This window comes from Melanerpes formicivorus, unplaced genomic scaffold (assembly GCF_026170545.1).
Source record: "Melanerpes formicivorus ecotype bairdi unplaced genomic scaffold, bMelFor1.0.p_v2 SCAF_14, whole genome shotgun sequence".
NCBI classification, from domain to species: Eukaryota; Metazoa; Chordata; class Aves; order Piciformes; family Picidae; genus Melanerpes; species Melanerpes formicivorus.
The window spans coordinates 2,616,934-2,635,346 of NW_027142366.1; the positions used below are offsets into that span (position 1 = coordinate 2,616,934).

The 18,413-nt window shown below is 48.9% G+C and overlaps 1 protein-coding gene and 1 long non-coding RNA gene across 5 annotated transcripts in view; one reads left to right on the top strand and one right to left on the bottom strand.

Moving 5' to 3' along the window:
• Positions 1–8,580, bottom strand: part of USP22 (ubiquitin specific peptidase 22) — a 107,624-nt gene extending 99,044 nt beyond the window's left edge. For both annotated transcript variants that reach the window (XM_068146595.1, XM_068146594.1), the window contains exon 1: positions 8,340–8,580. In XM_068146595.1, coding sequence (XP_068002696.1) covers positions 8,340–8,465 — 126 coding nt within the window. In that variant the 5' untranslated portion in view covers positions 8,466–8,580. The remainder of the gene's footprint in view (positions 1–8,339) is intronic.
• On the top strand, positions 7,908–18,264 carry LOC137445131 (uncharacterized). 3 transcript variants are annotated; one of them, XR_010988340.1, is made up of 3 exons: positions 7,908–8,007; positions 9,417–9,515; positions 17,416–18,264. It is a non-coding gene; the product is annotated as an uncharacterized lncRNA (long non-coding RNA). The 3 variants fall into 3 exon arrangements; XR_010988339.1 differs by lacking the exon at positions 7,908–8,007 and adding an exon at positions 8,012–8,223; XR_010988341.1 differs by lacking the exon at positions 7,908–8,007 and adding an exon at positions 9,211–9,250.
• The last annotated feature ends 149 nt before the right edge of the window (positions 18,265–18,413 follow it).

An 18,413-nucleotide genomic window follows, 5' to 3' on the forward strand; every position in this document is an offset into this window, starting at 1 on the left:
AACTGCCCCTGCAAAACAAGCACGGCATAAGAACAAGACTGTGGAAGAGTAGCTAAACCCAGGTTCTCTTTTCAGACTTACTAAGGCAGTATCACATTTAGTGAGCTGCTTCTCACTACTTTAACATGATAATAGTTAACATTTTTGCTGTTTAATAACCAAATTTATTATAGGACATGAGAACTAGCCACAGTTATTCTAAAGAGACTAAATTTAAAGTGTGTTGAAAGCAACTTTTGTTCCCATGTCCATTTTTTCCCCCCTTTTTTTGAGTTTCACCTTGCTTTGGCACCCAGTTTTTTGATGCAGTGACAGATTTAGTACACCCCAGACCTTCCCAGGGATATGCTGACATCACTGGTGATGCTACACAAAAGGTAGACATGTTAATTTCAAGCACCATTAAACACAGGAAGGGAAGAATGAGAAGTAGGGGAAAAAAAGTCATCTTTACCAGCTTGGAAAAGCAGCAGAGACAGGCGGGGGGGGGAGAAAGGGGAGGGGGAAAGTGAGAATTTGAAATTAGCAAGTCATTTGAAAAACCTTCAGTAGCCACTCTACCCAAGCAGAGAAGTGAAATAAAGTTGAGTATTTGCTGTAATTCCCAGACAAGAGAACGTGACAAGATGGACTGCTTGCTGCTAATCAGCTCCCAACTGATGAAGTGAATCTCAAGTTACTTTGAGTCAACTGGTGTCTGGTAACAGCTCGCTTCACTGATGGTCACATAGGTCCTGAAATAGATAAAATTACTCTTTTTCCTTAAATGAGAAAGACAAGATGGGCAGAAGCTGCCCCAGCACTGAAGTAAAGCACTGATCGTTCTGGAGTTACTATGGAAGTTGCATGAATGTGGCACCAGCACCTGGAAATAATGAGGTTTGAACCAAAAAATGCAGGTTAATTGTGCAGCAAGTAACTCCTCACAACATTGATCGTGGTACCAGCTAATGCAGCACAGTTCTTATCTTGAATTAAGCAGAGTGTACATAAAGGACTGCCAGATCAATATGTAAAAGAATACAACTACCAAGACAGAGCTTTTCACCAGTCAGAACAGATCTGTCGCCTCCTAGAACTGCTTCTGCTAAGAAAAGGTTCCCAATTCAGGCCTCTCAGATAACATATGGCTCTCCCCACACTCCAGCACTGCTTGCTGACAGCACAGCCCAGGATAACGTAATAAACTGTAATGTCATCATAGCACTTCACTCACTTAGCTCCACTGCCCATAGGTTAACAAGAGATTGGATTGGAGATGGCTGCTCTAGGCAGCTCTTTCTGTTGAGGTCCAGAAATTGGATTGGAGATGGCTGCTCTAGGCAGCTCTTTCTGTTGAGGTCCAGAAATTGGATTGGAGATGGCTGCTCTAGGCAGCTCTTACTGTTGAGGTCTAGAAATTGGATTGGAGATGGCTGCTCTAGGCAGCTCTTACTGTTGAGGTCTAGAAATTGGATTGGAGATGGCTGCTCTAGGCAGCTCTTACTGTTGAGGTCTAGAAATTGGATTGGAGATGGCTGCTCTAGGCAGCTCTTACTGTTGAGGTCTAGAAATTGGATTGGAGATGGCTGCTCTAGGCAGCTCTTTCTGTTGAGGTCTAGAAATTGGATTGGAGGTGGCTGCTCTAGGCAGCTCTTTCTGTCAAGGATCTTATGAAATTTGCTCTCTGCATGGTTTATAAAACAAAAAGCAAAGAAACAAACAGCAAAACACCTTTAAAATACAGTTCTAGTAACTCCAGCAAAATCCATGTCACCTTCAGCTTGCCTTTCTTCTGATGCCACTATAATTGCTGCAAAAGCAAGAGTACACAGGCATCTCCTCACCTTTGATGCTGCCACATGCTACAGACACTATAAATAACCTCAAGAACCATGGGAACCCTAAGAATTAAAATCCCAAAGCCAATGTTTTCAAAGAGCTACCAGTCAGACAAAACGGGCAGGTGGCAAATCAGGCCTTACACGCACCAGGAAAAAGACAGCAAGAAACTACACTTTGCAAGTCAATCACAAAACTGGGTATAACCATGGGTGCTAGGTTTAGTGGGAGAGACACAAGCTTTTAAACCAAGCTGATCTTTCTCTGGCTTAAATCAGCCACCCTTGGGAATCAAGCTAACAGTTGAACAGCGTTTGTTACAAACTAGAATCCCCAGAGCACATCCCAAAGGAGAATCCGTTGTTTTGTTTGGGGTTTTCCCCCCACCCCACCCAGACTCCAGCAGTAATAAGTGAGGCGCAGGAGAATCAGCAATTCATGAGCAGGCAACTTCCAGTATCAGTCAGTAGCATTCACCCCTTGATTTGTTACTCCAGTTACTAACATAGAAAATCCTCCAATGAAAGGAGGAGAGTAGAAGGTTTGAAAGTGCTTTGCAGCTCCAGTTTCATGTTAACACTACAGATTAAGGCCTGAAACAAAAATGAGGGTATCAATTAACCTTTGTTTGGGGTTTAAAGCTTTGATGACTTAAAATGCAGCTCAACAGATAATCCAACAAATCAAACAAAGCCATTCCACTCCATTCACCTTCCTGTTATAGCCAGCAAACGTTGAAAGGTTGCAACGTTTTCAACATCAAGTAAGATCACTGACTACAGCAAAATTAAAGAGATGCTCCCAACAGACAGCCTGGCATCACTACATCTGGGCTACCAATAAGACCAAAGCACATCCATGTTTGTTTTTTCCCTTCCTGACTTTGTGCAGATCCGCCTTTCTCTCCCTGCAACAAGGAACAAACAAAAGAATGCAGCAAACTGCACTTACTGTGCTCATTTGTCTACCTATCTGTGTTTAAACAGAGAATAAAATAGTTCCTGTAAAACTCCTACTCATTAACCAGCTTCAGAGACAGAGAGCTGTGTAACCTTTACATCAGACTGTAAGTGTTGACCTGAGACACAGATGTGTTCAGGTAAGCCCACAACTCAAAAATTGCTACTCACCACCTCAGAGTCCATGGTGCAAGACCAGTTCCTAACCTCTGGCCCAGAAACCAACTGTTTCTGTCAAAAACGTGGCAGAAGATACAAAACAGGGATTAACACCACTAGGAAGGAGGAGTTCTTGTATTAGATTCTTCTTTGGCACCAGAGACAAACTCAGCAGAGCATTCTCAATCTGCCTTGTCCCACATATGCAAGGCTCTGCTGTGTCTGGAGCTACAATCTCCTGTCTGGGTATCTTTCACACCAAAGAATGGTGTTGTCTTCACACCAAAAGGAGAAGGAACATTACCTTCAGCAGGCCTAAAGACCTTTTAACTCTTTAAGACTAAGCAAGATTGTTCAGGCATAACACTGAAGACCTCCTGAAAAATGAAGCTTGCAGTTGATTTTGACAACTCTTATGGGCTTTCAGGGAGAAAGCAGTCCCCACAAACCACAGCAAATAAGAATGTCATTCCTGAGTGGATCAGACAGTTCACATAGAGAGCCAAAGCAGAGCATTCAGCTCAAAGAGATGCTCCTTGGATCCTCCCCTTTCAAATTCCCCATGGGATTTATAACCCAGAATTTTTATGCATATGCCAAAAACACTGAACAAAAGCAAACTAAGATGTCCTTATTAATTTAAGCAATCAAACCACCAGGCCTAAGGAGGCAAAACCTGGTAAGGTTCCTTGCTCATCTGTTATGGTAGAGAGCAAACTGCCTAAGCAACACTTCCCTGCTTCTGGACAGGTATAGAGCTGTAAGGGGAAAGCAAGAGAACAAGCATGCCTCAACAGGCAGGAGAGGAGATGTTCCACCATTAGCTTACCCTATGACTGCAAGGTTGTTTTAGCAAGAACATGTTGATTTAGACTGTGAACCACGACATTTGCCACTGAAAACATGACACAGCATTCATTTGCTAGAGATATTACTAAGCTTTTTTCTACTTGGGAAGTTCAGAAATGAACCAAAGCCATTTCAGTCTTAGGTATCTATGCTTTAGCTGTCCAATATGATACAGAATGAGGGAGTGAGGTCACAAGTGCATGGGGAGAAGGATACCTGAAAAAAGGTCATCACCTATAGAAGAAAATGTTTCCTCCTATCTGAAAGCATCCATCAGTCCATTAGAGAGAGAATAATGGGAAAAACAACAGAAGCTCTCAAACAGGAAGAAATATGCTAGAATGCACCCACTGCCAGTGAGTGTACAACCCCTGACAGGCAATTATTCTTTGATCTATTGGTAGAAGCACAGAACAAACACACTGAAATTCCAGATAGGACCTTGTGCACATCATGGTTGTGGTCTCCTGAGCAGTTTTATCATGGAGAGCATCTTCAGAGCAGCAATAGAAAGAACCATACAGAACAAGAAAGAGTTTTCCTCCCAGGTGTACAGCTGAGTAAGACAGAATTTAATTGTAAATTCAGCTGCCCTTCAAGCACTGAAATCATTGCTTAACAGCTCCCAGACTCTCCATGTCTAATCTCTCACTGAGCACCAAAAACTACACTCACCACTGCAAGAGAGATTCTTCTCATCTGTAATTCTGAAGGAATAAGCAAAGGTTTTGAAGTGTGACCCTACAGAGAAATGGGAAAAGCTGACACAAGGGGCTGGCCTAAGCCCTTTTAGCATCCTCTCTCTGTTCCCTAATTCCTGAAATGAGGGTAGTGGTGTCAAATTTAAGGACCTCTTAGACAGTGCTACTGAATTCAGTGTGAGAGGATTTCCACATCAAAATATTCAAGGTAAAGTCCATGACCTACAGAAACATGAGCTCTGCCATCAGCTTATTAAACAGTTTCTAACTATTACAAATTAAAAACAAAGAGTTACAGGTCAAAGTCCTAGAGCCAAGACAGTCAGCTCTGATTTTGTGCCACTTTACATACAACCTACGCCCTGAAATCTAGTTCTCATTTTCAATCCCAATTACTACAACTTCAAGAACCATTCCTCAGACTTCTTCCTCTGCACCTTTTGCTCTTCAGTGTTACGGGAAGGTTTCTTCTCTGCTTCAGCTTTACCATCAACATACTGACACCATGGCAAAGCCTTTACCTACTTGCAGGTACTACAACTGCTGCACTTCACTGCTTTGGCCAGGATGCAGCAAGGTGAGGCAAGACTCAGCTTTGCTCCTTCGTGCAGATCCGACACACCATGACGACAGCTCAAATCCCGGGGCAGACAATGCTTCGGAAGCAAAAACATTCCTAAAACCTCCACAGAATCCCAGTACCTACAAAGACATATACCTCACAGCCTCTTGTTTCTGACTGACAATCCAAACAGCCATTCAGCAGAGAGCTTTCCAACTGTAAACTGTGCTTTACAGCCCTTCTGCTCAAAATGCTGGCTGTAAAGCATACTGAACCCAGAGCTGAAGCTCGTAAAAGCTTATTCACAGGAAAGGCAGGTATTAAAAACCAACAGCAAGCAGCAGTAAAATGGTCTTTCAAAGCATAATGCAGCAGGCAGTGTAAGTAAAGCAGGAGGAATGGACACTTTCTGCCCCCTGCAGTTGCCATTGCTACCTAGATTTTTGAGGCAGCCTTAGGAGGGACAGTAGCTACCATTCTAGAAACCCAACAGTCTACATCTGGCCATCACCAGGCAGCCAACAGAGTTTTCACAGCCAGATTCACCTAACAGTTCCACTGACCAATGCTTCCCACTAATCATCAATTACATGTGCCAAACGTTACCTGTGATAAATGACTGATGGGACTGTCCTTGACTTAGCACAAGAAAAATCACCTTGCAGCAAACCTTTAAATTGACCTCATCGTTTTCATTAGGATTAGGAACAAGAATCCTTATCAATAGGCACTCTTAAGCAGTCAGAGCTGTGCTCCTAAATATACACACACACACATATACATAGAGATGTAAAATATTAAAGGACAAAGGAATGTTTTTTCTGGTTGTTAGGATTATAAACATGCCTCCTAATAGAAAATACAGGTTTTTCAGATCTCCCATTTAAAGCTGTGAAATGCACAGATGGACAGAGGATTGCAGCAAAGAAATATGCCATGGAGAAGGTCTCATGCCCATATGCAGGAGAGGCTAGCACCATAACTGTCATTTAAACACTTCCCTCAATCCTTGTGACTATACAGTGGGGACTGAGCCCCCAATTCAGCCAGCAGAACAAGGCCTTTCCAATCAGCCAACGTGGAATCACACACTCCCATACATGGAAGGCCAGCAGAATTCTGGAATCCAACTCTTTTCAGAATGGCAGCCTGCTTGAGAAGGGAAGGGAAGTAAAAACCTTTTTAGCATGTATTTGGAAAACTGATGTGCTCCCATGAGATGACAGAAAATCCTGAAACAATCCTGTCCTGCTTCACGAGCCTGACTGTGCAAAGAGGAAGTGAGACCAGACTGATTACCAGGGAATATTATCTTTTTCCAGCAGTGGAGAACACATCAGAAGGAAAAGCAGCAAACAGTTGCAGCATACAAATGGTGTGGCAGGTTACACAAGATGCTCCACATTAGTTTGTGGGGTGGGGGGTTTTTTAAGTGGCAATTTTGCTAATGAAATTTTGGTGTCATTCTCCACGTAACACTTGCTTTCTATTTGTCTGAGACATCTTCTCTCCTCACTTGTCTTCCCCCATCTCCACGGCACAAGCATGTTTGGTTTCCTCCATTTCAACCAAAAGTACCACAGGGTACACAGCAATTTGTATTCCGACACACTAAAGGCTAAATAAAACCAGATTTTGATGAATATACCTCATAATAAGCCCAGGCTGGATGAGGCTCTGGCCAGGCTGATCTAGTGTGGGGTGTCCCTGCCCATGGGAGGGGGGTTGGAGCTAGATGATCCTTATGGTCCCTTCCAAACCTGATTGATGCTATGGGCTTGTAGGGAATAATACTGGGGGAAAAGAATTGACTATATTTTGTTGGGTTATTTGATAACTAAATATATTTAAAACCTGTCTCTTAGGTGCCATCTTTTTCCCCTTTAAGTAAAAACCTGGATTGTCCTAAGAACATAAACACAGAAAAATTAATAGCTGCCTCACCCCTGAAGTACATCTTCCATACTCTAGGTCTATTATGAATCATAAGCTGAGCCGCTTAATGCAAAGCAACTAGGATCAGAAAGTTTTCAGTGGGTAGCTTCAACACAAATACCATCTGTGCTGCCCCCCCAAATCAACTCTTGCAGCATGTAACTGTCCTGCTCCCCTCGCCTCAAGTCGTGAATATGATGCCCGATAGAAATTTGCCAAGTCATTTCGAAGTAAAACTAGTTGGGTTTGCGGGGAGAACAGTCGTTAGCTGCATTAGTGAAGGGAAAAGCCCTCCAGAACAGGCGTGTGGGCACGAAGGTAACTTCAGAAGGCAACGGGGAAAAGCGCTCTTCTCACGTTCTGCCTCATTAAGAGGATTCTTCTCCCGGTCTTTGCCTGTGCAGTGCAATGCTCCAAGCACCAACACACTCCGAGAGCAAACTCCCCTCTCCCCTCTACTCCAGACCAAGTCAGTTCCTTTCCTTCCCCTGCCCCACCACAGCAGGAATCTCCGTTTCCAAGTGGATTATCAGCACAACCAGCTTGATATTTTTTTTTAACCTTTTTTTCCTGTTTCCACCCCCCCCCCCCTTTTTTTTTTTTTTCATTCTTTTATGACTGAAAAATAATAATTAAAAAAAAAAATAAAAGCGGTCTCCTCCCAGGCCCCGGGGCCCCACAGACACGCTCCGAGCCATTGTGCTTGCCCGTTCTCCCCACGCACACGCCAAGGCGCTCCGGGCGGCCCCGCAGCAGCCCCCCGGGCTCGGGTGCGCCCCCGCGGGGCTCCGCACCACGTCCCGACGGCACAAAGCTCCGCCGCAGGCCGGACGTGCTCGTTGCCCCGGGGCCTCCCCTTCCCCCACCCGCCGCCGTATTCCGGGAAACCCTCGCTGCCTCCCGCACCTCCAGGAGGCGGCGGCGGCGCTGCGGTACAGCTCCGCTGCGGAAAGCCGGCCCCGCCGCCGGGGCAGGTGGTAGGGAAGGGAGGCCCCCGGGGCCGGCGGCCGCCTCCATCCCGGTGAGCGGCCGCGCTGTACGCCCCCTCCCCGGGGGCCGCAGACACCCAGCACTTCCTCCACCCTCCCCGCTAACAACCGCATGCCGGAGCCCGGGCCCCTCGGGGCGGGGACAGGGCTGGGGGAGGCCCGGGCCCACCTGCCCCGTAGGGAGGGAGGGAAGGCGGGCGGGGGAGCCATCCCCTCCCCGCAGCCCGCGGGCAGGCCGAGGCGGCGGAGTGCGTATGAGCCGGGGAAGGAGGGAGCGGAGGGCGGGTGGGTCGGGGGAGGGAGGATGGGGAAGGGACGGGAAGAGAGGGGGGGTGGATGCGAGCTCCCCCCTCCGCTCCGGTACCTTGCGCTTCCTGGTCTCGGCCGAGCCGCTCCACACGAAGCACTGGTAGATCGCTCGTAGGTTCTGCTTCCAGTTCTCCACCTTGAAGCCGGTCACATGGCAGCACCCGGCCGCCGGCGGACTCATGTCAGACCCCCCCACATCAATCCGCCCGCAGACGGGCCGGGCCGGCGGGCAGCGAGCCGGCCCCTTCCCCCCCTCCGCAGCAACCGCACGGACACGGACGCGGGCACGGGCCGGGGCGGCCGCGCGCCCGCCCGCGCGCCCCCCCGCCGCCGCCGCCTCGCGCCCGCCCTCAGGGGCTCCGGCCCCTCACGCCGCCGCCTCCTCCTGCCCCGCGGCCTCCGCCGCCCCCGCCGGCTGCTGTGGGGGCGCGGGGAGCGGCTGGCACATAGAGCCGGGGCTCCGCGCCGCCACGGCCCCCCGGCTCCGAACAAAGCGAGGCGACGGGCGGGCAGCGCGCACTGCCTTCTCGCCCGCCCTCTTCCCTCACACACAAAGATGGGGCTTCTCTGAGGCGAGGAGGAGGAGGCGGCGGCTGTAGCGGCCGCTGCCGCCCCCGGAGTGGCCGCCGCTCCCTTCTACCTCATAGAGGCCGCTGTGGAAGCGGCGGGCGGAGAGGAAAGGGAGGAGGGTGGGGAGGGGGCGCTGGCGGCGGCGACCCTGGCCGCGGTGTGAGCGAGCGTGTATGGGGAAGGGGGCGAGTCTCCGCCCGCCGCCGCTCCTGCTCCCCCAGCCGGCCGCCCGCTCGGCTCTTGTCTCTTTAAACCGCCCCCCCCGCCTCCTTCGTCGTCTCCTTCCTCCTCCTCCTCGCCCGCACCCCCCTCCGCCCGCCGTGAGCAATGGTCCGAGCCGCTAACTCAACCTAGCCCGCCAGGCCTGGAGTGGGACAGACCAACGGGGAAGGGGCGGTAGGTGCTCCCCCTCTGCCCCCCCCACCCTCGGGGGAGGGATCCGGAGCGGGAAGGAATGCTACAATTGGTTCCCTCGCCTGCCACTTCACCCCTGAGGTGTCCCTCTGTAGCGTCTCATTGGTTTCTTTGCTTTTTTCTCCCTCCCTCTCCCCTTCCTACCTAGCATTTCCCCCTGCCGGAAAGGGGCGGCAAGGGCTCGGCCGATTGACAGGACATCTGGCCAACGGAGAGGAGGGGTGGAGTCTGCGTGGGGAATATTGAGGTAAGACTGGCTGAAACAGTCGTCAGTTGCTCCGCAAGGTGAAAGGGGATTGGCGAGGGGGCGGTTCCTCCCAGCGGCAGCCTGCGCTATGGGGTGGTGCTGCTGTCACATCCGCTGGTCCGGGCTGTTTCGCTGCTCCCTCGGTGATTTCCTGAGGGGAGAGGGGCGTCGGCGGCCGGGCCGCTCCCTGGGGCAGGGTTCCTGCTCCTAGGGCTGGGCTCCTTCCCCGCTTGTGCCCCTGTGTGCTCGGCAGCGGCCCTGCCTGGCAGCCTTGGCCTCCGCGCCGGGCGGATGTGCCGAGGGCTGCTAACGGCCTCCGCGCCGCTCCGGCCCGCGGGGTGGCTCCTGTAGTGCCACAGCGCACTTCAGTTAGGTCAGCCGGTATGACGGGACACAATCGACACAAAAGGCAGAGTCTTTCTCCTCCTTGTCGTTCTCTGGTTCAAACAAGCCGAGTGCGGCTGTGTGGGGGCAGGTCGGGGTGTAACAGGCCTCGCCGAGCACCGAGATCGTTGGGGTCTGGGGAGAAGATCGGTGCAGTGCTTTGATTCGCCCTGAGGACCATATATGGTCCCTCTATACTGCCATCCTGCTGGTGTTTCCCCGGCCAACAGGCAAAAAGCAGTGTATAGCCAGAACTGGTATTATTTCAGCTTTTTCCTATACAAGGGAATGAGAAGCCAGTGAAAAATACTGGAATCTGTGCACAGCTCTTAGCTTCCACAGCACACACACCACAGGGTTACATAATGGGGTGAAGCAAGAGGACAAGGATGGGGATTCTGCTGTCATCTGTGAAAAGGGAGGCAGGAGGCTTTGCAGAGGCTAGGCTCTTACACAAGCCCTGGAAGGACTCTGCAGCACAAACTCAGCCCTGTGTTAGTCTAGCAAAGGGCAGGTTTTCAGTAGTGATACTTGCATTCCTTCTCAGACACTGTAACCTTGAAGTTTTCACTTTACAAACCCCTGTCCGGTTTGCTGGCCTGCTGCTGCAACCTGCAGAAATCAGAGGCAATTGCAACTATCCCTTGAGGACAGAGTCACTCTGTTTTCTTCAGTGGTGCTGTCATTTTACAGGGAAAGCAAGATACCTGGGATTAAGAGACCTTTGGCAAAGCAGTGAGAGGAATTAAGGCTAGTGAAAGGTCTGAGTTTATACCCTCAGATGAAGCAGCAGCAGGCCATGCTGTCCTGCCAGCGTAGCTGTGTGCCCTATGGGAGACCTCCTATAATGGTAGCATGGTCCCTTCAGCCTGCCTGGCTCATGCTGCCCGTTAGCCTCTCTGAAATCCCTCTGCTATGCAGCTTGGGGATTACAGATAGAGCAACAAAACTAGAATTGCCCCAGAGGAGGGAACAAAAGATGCCAAGAGACAGGAAAGGGCCTGGTTGCCCCACTGTGTACACAAGCTGGTAGAGGTTGCAGGTGGTGCTGCCAGCATTGCTGGTTGCACTGGATGTTTCAGAAGATTACATGTGAAACCTGGAGCAAGCCTATACCCTCTCTTTGACCCTGCATAATCATTAGACCTGTGAAGTCATCATAGCAAGTGTGCAGCCTACACCTCTTGGAAAGGTAATGAGGAAAGGTAATGCTGCACTTGCTTCCAACATGTTACCCTGTCACCCTCAGACATCTTTACTCTGCAGCATGATGCTTCTAACACTCAAGTGTCACAGCTCTAGCACCCTCAAGCATCAGAGACACCAAGAGCCATAACAGAACTTCTCAGCCCTCATCCTTTTGGTGTGAGAAGCCCCCTGCACATGTGTGTCACCCTCCTGACCCTAATGAGAAGAGTTTAATGACCCCAGTGTTGACTATTTCCCACTTCAAGGAGCAGCTGGACATCATGCTAAGACAGTCCCTCCCTGCATGGATCTTTCAGAAACATGAAACAGCATGAAGCAATTAAGCTGTGTTTTCTCCCATGCTTGGGACAAGCTCCCTGGTGATACCTCCAGAGCTTCCCCTTTCCTTTCTTCCAGCCCCTTTGCTTGCAGGGAGCACAAAGAGGGCAAGGCTCCCTACACTGCTTACAAATCAATTCCAATGCCTACCTGATGATTAGTAGGTTGTTTCCCTGATCTCTGCTGCTCTCAAAATCTCTCATCCTGTCCTAGCTCCTAAACTGTGTGGAGCAGGGACATTTTTTGGGGGTCAATTTTCCAGTAGGGATGGTGGACTTATGATGCATTACAACAAATGGTAATAACTGAGCTCAAGTGAAACCTCTTCCAGATGTGAGAAGCCCCTCCTGATGCTGAAAAGCAGCCTCATGTATTTGCTGATGATCCTTTTCTACCTCCATTAAATCAATGTTAATAGTCCTTATTGACTCTAGTTGTAACAGAACTTGTACTCTCAATGCTGCACACTTGTCATGTCCTCACAAAGACAATGCCAGAGACACTTCCCACATCCCATGACCAGACACAGCCTTCAACCTCTCTCTAGTTTTAACACCAAACCTACAGGAGACATATTCAAGTGGCTCACCTAGGAAGTGTCACCAGCTGTTTTAAATAACCTTGATCTTGAGATCTGCTGCATCTTTAGCAATGACAAAGCAGCAGAAAAATTAGGGATTTTTAACCTTTACTACTCAAAGCACTCTTTTATCTCCTTGAAAGCAATGTTCTGGCATAAGCCACTAAAGAAGTCATAAGAATGAGTTCTCTTGGATCTTTCTCATCCAGATAGAAAGGGCCATAACAGGCAATTAGTTTTAATTCAGAAGCCACTCCTCAAGCAGATCTTTACCAGTGTGCTTTTATCCCCCCCTCCAGCCTTAATACTAGCTTGTCATCCACATCCAGCTTCCCCTGAACCAAACCAGGGCTTAGCTGTGATCATCTAGAAGCAAGACACATGGCTGACTGCTAGAACTTAAGAGCAAGTGATACCATCTCTGAGTGTCACTATGTGTCTCTGCCATCCTAGGAAGTTGTCCCAGTAAGAGCAGTTTCAACTTCCTCCTTCCTAAACATGCTGCAAGAGCTCTGGTTTGTGCTTTGCCATAACATGAAAAATAGTTTGCTAAAGAAAAGCTGCAAAGGCTACGTGCTGAGAGGCCAAGAAAGCAAACCAAGCACCAGAGCAGTCAGCAGGGCCATCAGCTTTATTAGGGAAACTTCAACTTTGTGGGCAAACATTCTCTAATCCCACCCACAGCCTGTGCTGGCTGTGACAGCAAACAAGAGCGAGGTGTGGTGTCTTTGTTCCTGTCCCTGTCCCACTTTCTTAGCCCATGTCGCTGCCAAAGGCATTCTGTCTCTTCCCAGGCTCTCTGGGAGGATTCACCACTCCCTTCCTTTCTCTAAAGTTTCTCACCGAGGGCTTCCAGAGGGGATCTGGAAACTCACTGCCAGACACTGCTGTTAAAGTGGTGCTTTTGAATCTGGCTTTCTTGTGGAGCCCGAGGCATCTGGGCTTCTGAATATGGCCCATTTTACTCACCATGAGCCAAACTGAGTCAAGTTACAAGGGTCCAGATGCCTTGATGTCTGTAGCAGGCAAAAGCACAAACACATTGACCTTCAGGACAACTAACCATTGTTGCTTCACTGAAAGGGTTCTCAAGCCCTGGAGCAGGCTCCCATCCCTGGAGGTGTTTAAAATATGCAGTGATGTGCTGCTAAGGGACATGGCTTAGCACCAGACTTGATACAGTTAGATAATTGTTGGATTCAACCATCTTAAAGGTCTTTCCTAACCAAACTGTGATTCTGTGATTCCAAAAGAAAGCAGCAGGCTTAGAGAGCCATCCCCTAGCCTGTGAAAGCCACCTAAACATCCCCTAGAACAGACAGGAGTCAAAGATGACCTGTGGCTAGAACTCAGTGGGATGGGTGAGGAACATCCTGACAGCATCAGGTGTTTGTTCTATATGATCTGAGTCAATACTCACTTAAACACCACCCCTCCAACATTACCACACTCTAAATCCAAGCAGAGAGCTATTCTTATTCTGCAACAACCAACTGTTACTAATCTTGGGCTTTTCTCCATGGCTACCACAACAAGACAGGAGATAAAGATAAAAGAGAGAATTTCTGCTACTGAAATTCAAGTCCATCTCTCTGAGGGGGGAAAAGGATACCCCCAAAGACATTGCATATGTTCTGTGCCCTGCAGATGCTGACATTTCCATGCAGCTTTCTGTGCCTTACTTTCATAGAACCATAGAATTGTTAGGGCTGGAAGGGACCTCAAGGCTCAGCCAGTTCCAACTCCCTTGCCATGGGCAGGGACACCTCACACCACAGCAGGTTGCTCACAGCCACATCCAGCCTGGCTGCAAACACCTCCAGGGATGAGGCTTCCACCACCTCCCTGGGCAACCTGTGCCAGGCTCTCACCACCCTCCTGGGGAAGAACTTCTTCCTAACATCCAGCCTGAATCTCCCCATTTCTAGTTTTTCTCCATTCCCCCCAGTCCTGTTACTCCCTGACACTCTCAAAAGGTTTCTTGCAGATTCCTCCTCGTGTTTACTCCCTGCAGGGTGTGGTGGTGTTTGCCTTCTGCAGAAAGAACACCAATTGTCAGCTTATAAACACAGATGTGTTCCTTCAAGGCACACCTGCATGTGATAGTGTTTCCCTCTGAAAGAAACATTTCCTTTGAAAGAAAAGAACCCCACTGATTTTTCTCTTTGAAGGGTTTAAGAACAATTACAACAGTTAACTTTTCCTGCCACCTGAGGTCTCATGGCCCACCATCTGCAGGCCTGCCGAGGATGTGAGCTGCAAGGAACCCACAAGCAGGACACCCACCCCTGACCACACCTGCTGTGGCCCAGTATCACTAGGGTTGGAAGAGACCTCGAGGATCGAGTCCAAGCTGTCACCACAGACCTCATGACTAGACCATGGCACCAAGTGCCACATCCAATCCCCTCTTGAACACCTCCAGGGATGGGGACTCCAGCACCTCCCTGGGCAGCACATTCCAATGGTGAATGACTCTCTCAGTGAAGAACTTTCTCCTCACCTCCAGCCTAAACCTCCCCTGGCACAGCTTGAGACTGTGTCCTCTTGTTCTGGTGCTGGTTGCCTGGGAGAAGAGACCAACCCCCACCTGGCTACAACCTCCCTTCAGGTAGTTGCAGAGAGCAATGAGGTCACCCCTGAGCCTCCTCCAGGCTAAACAACCCCAGCTCCCTCAGCCTCTCCTCACAGGGCTGTGCTCAAGGCCTCTCCCCAGCCTTGTTGCCCTTCTCTGGACTCGTTCAAGTGTCTCAATGTCCTTTCTAAACTGAGGAGCCCAGAACTGGACACAGGACTCAAGGTGTGGCCTAACCAGTGCAGAGTCCAGGGGCACAATGACTTCCCTGCTCCTGCTGGCCACACTATTCCTAATGCAGGCCAGGATGCCATTGGCCCTCTTGGCCACCTGGGCACACTGCTAGCTCATGTTCAGCTGCTGTCAATCAGCACCCCCAGGTCCCTCTCTGTTTGGGAGCTCTCAGGCACTCCGACCCCAGCCTGTAGCTCTGCCTGGGGTTGCTGTGGCCAAAGTGCAGCACCTGGCACTTGGACTGGTTAAATGCCATCCCAAAGACAGGAGTAGAGAAATTCAAAGACCATCAGATCATAGAACTGTTCTGGCTGAAAAAAGGCCTTTAAGATCATCAAGTCCAACCATTAATCGACCCTTAGGGGACACTTCCAAGGGATGAATGTCCACAGAATCTCAGAATCACATGTTACCTTTCAAACTCGAAGCTCCAGGGAGGTTTTCCTGGCACCTTTTTGGCCCTGTGAAGGAGTCTCTTTAAGCCAAAAATCCAATATGAGCTTCTTCTTGTCAGTGAATAATTTTGGAACCACTGTGAAAATCCATACTAAAATAGTGTAGCTGCTTGAAATGTCTTGAAGCCAGCTCCTGACTTGGTGGGGCCTGAGGCAAGCTGTAGAAGGAAGCAGCAGCATTAAACCCTTTGCATTTTCCTGTTGAAGGATAAAAACTTCAGACTCTGGAAACAACTCGAGATTGTCCCAGCCCACACAGAAAGGTGACACAGCAGCAGGGGAGCAGCAGTCAAAACAAAACAGGAGTGAAAAGCAGGGAGGAGGCTTTGTCATGCAGCAGTTGTCAAACCAGGGCCTGCTCCCTGCACACACAAACACAGCAGTGTACAAGTTTGCTGTAGCTTAAGTTACTCTTGGGCACAGCTTGGGAATGCTTCTAGAAGGAGACCTTTTGGTGCAGCAGAGAGCTTGGGAAGGGATTTGCCTCTGGGGGAAGGGAACAATTTCAATCCCTCCCCTGTCTCTTAGAGGAATTGTGAATTTTGAAGCATTGATGATTATGCTAATTAGAGCTTACCCCCAAATGCCAATGGAATATAAATGTTGATAGTAGCTAAAACATACTGCAAATGTGCAGCCAACTCTCCCTCCAGAGAGTCATCCATGTTACAGGATAGCTCAGCTGGGAAGAGGCAGAGTTCTTCACATGGGAAAACAGAGTAGCTGTATCCTCCATTCATGCCATCCCAAAGTGGCACTTCCAGCCTCTGCTGGGTGGATGGCCATGAATCACTTCAGACTTTACCACTTGGGCACTGTTTTCCACATGATATGTGTTTAAATGCCCACTTCAGTTCTTGGGCAAACCCAAACCTTTCCCTTCCATCAGCTGTAGGAGGGACAGCCAGGATTTAGCTAGGATTCCTCCCAAAAACTTGGACTATACAAGTGAAGCTGTCTTAAGTCTGAACCTACAGAAGTCTGAAGACCTTGGCTCCAAACCTGGATTTGGAGGTGGCTATTCAGGAACTTGCATCACCTGCTTGTTTGAAGGCTTGAACATCTTGCAAAGCTCTTCATTCTGCACATGCTTGACAGAAGTGAGAAAGGGACTTGGGGATGTGTTGCTTTAAAGTAGTACTCCTTAAGTGTCATCCTGCTTCTAGCAGAGCCATCAAAGCAGACTCCTAAGCAGGCACTCCTCTAAAGAGGAGAGAAGCAGGCTTTGGGCATTCCGTGGAGATGCTGCACCCTCCATGCCAATAACCAAGAGGTAATAGATGCAGATTCCCCAGGACCTCTCCTGCATGTTTTGAGGCACTCTAAATAACCCCAGATTCTCCCACAATCTAGCAGGAAAGAACTTACAGAATGATTCAGCTTATCAAAACCCACATGGAGAAACTTCTGAAACCCTAACCAGAACATTTCCAAACTGCTCTCATTTTAAAGCTTTAGAGACTTTTTTCCCCCCCCTAACTCAAACCTTTCTTCATCTAAGCAACTTCCATCCAAGTAGTATTAACATTGCTTAGTCCCAAACCTCTAAAGCACATCAGATTATGTGCCTAGGTGTGAACCTCTGGAGATAACACAGGCAGAATCTGTTGTGTGATCCTGCCTGAAGCTGATTGCCTTTAGTTCCCAATAAAGGTCATCTCAGGTACTTCAGACACCTCACAGTCTGTGGAGAGAACACTGTGTACCTGCTCATTTATCTTGGGGACAAGGTACTGACCTTGCCATGAAACCGAGGTGGTTGCACAGTCCCAGCTACACCAGCTTCTCTAAACCAAAGCTTTTGTTTTCAGCCCAGTCCACTGGTATCAGCACCTGGGAGGTGCCAGATTAGAGACATCCACATGGGACAGTCCCAGTACTGGGGACAGAGTCACCACTTAAGTCCACAATATTCAGTGACAAAGGGTTAGCTCAGCTTCTCAGGTCCTGCCAGAAGGATGCTTGTCAGTCTAAGGAGTACAAAGATAGGTGGATTTGAATGGATTTAGGTGGATTTGAATGGATTGAGCTGACTTAGAACTTTATAATTGACTACCTGAAGTTCTCCCTTGGAACCACAAACCCCTGTACAGCAAATTTCAACCTACTGAAAATAAGCTTCCTCCTCTTTGTGATCTGTTGCAGACCTCTTTGAAGTAGTGCATGGAATTCCAAGGGTTTGTGGCCCATGGGTTGAAAAGAGTCCTAGGAAAACAGAATGCCTGCACTTATTTTCCTGAGGACCATTTGTTAGGTTTCTCTTCAGCCCTGTCAAGGATGAAACCCTGGCCCCAACTGAACTCCACAGGAATTCTGCCACTGACTTAAATGGAGCTAAAATGTCACTCCTGCTATTTGTCAAGTCAATTACAGCCAGACAATACTTCAACATCTGGCTTCAAGTGAGCAGACAGCAAAGTTCACTCCCTTGGACTCTGAAGACAACACTGGACATTGCTTATTTTGATAGAAAAGAAGAAAAATCTCTTCTTGGCAGGCTCCTTATGATCAAGAGTGGGGTCTGCCCAGTGACACTGTCAGAACCAAATCCCTGCTCCTCAGCATATAGTTCCTGGCAACAGCATCAATGGATCCTCTGCTATGTTCTGGGAAGAGTGTCAAAAGCCTCCATCCACTGTGGAAAGTTATTTTGCTGTAAAATCTTTTGTTTATAATGACAGATATGTCCTCAGCTGTGGTTTCCCACAGACATGGGGGGTGGGGGGTGTGTTTCACCCCATTAATCTTCTGGTTCCCAAAGCCACTGAAAGGTCCCTTGCTAGGTTCCACAGCAGCTGGGCTATCTAAACCAAAGGTATGGCTGGTTATAGAAGGACAACTGGCATGAGCTGGTTTCCCCTCTCTGTAAACCCAGCTGTGACATTATAGTTTTACTGCAAAATACTCAGGCTAGGTCAACCACAAGTGGGATACATCTTGTCATGGGGGGGATGGGGAATAACTAAGTAAGTAAGTAAAAATAGCTCTTTGAGGACTGGCAAGAATTTGAATGGCAAGAACCCTTAGTTATGTGGAATAAAAGGAATGGACAAAGGCAAGGGGTAGAGAGGACCTGCAGGCTGTTGTTGCCTGCCCCAGGTTCTGGTGAGCTCCCACACTGCACACCTAGTTTCATAGTTTCA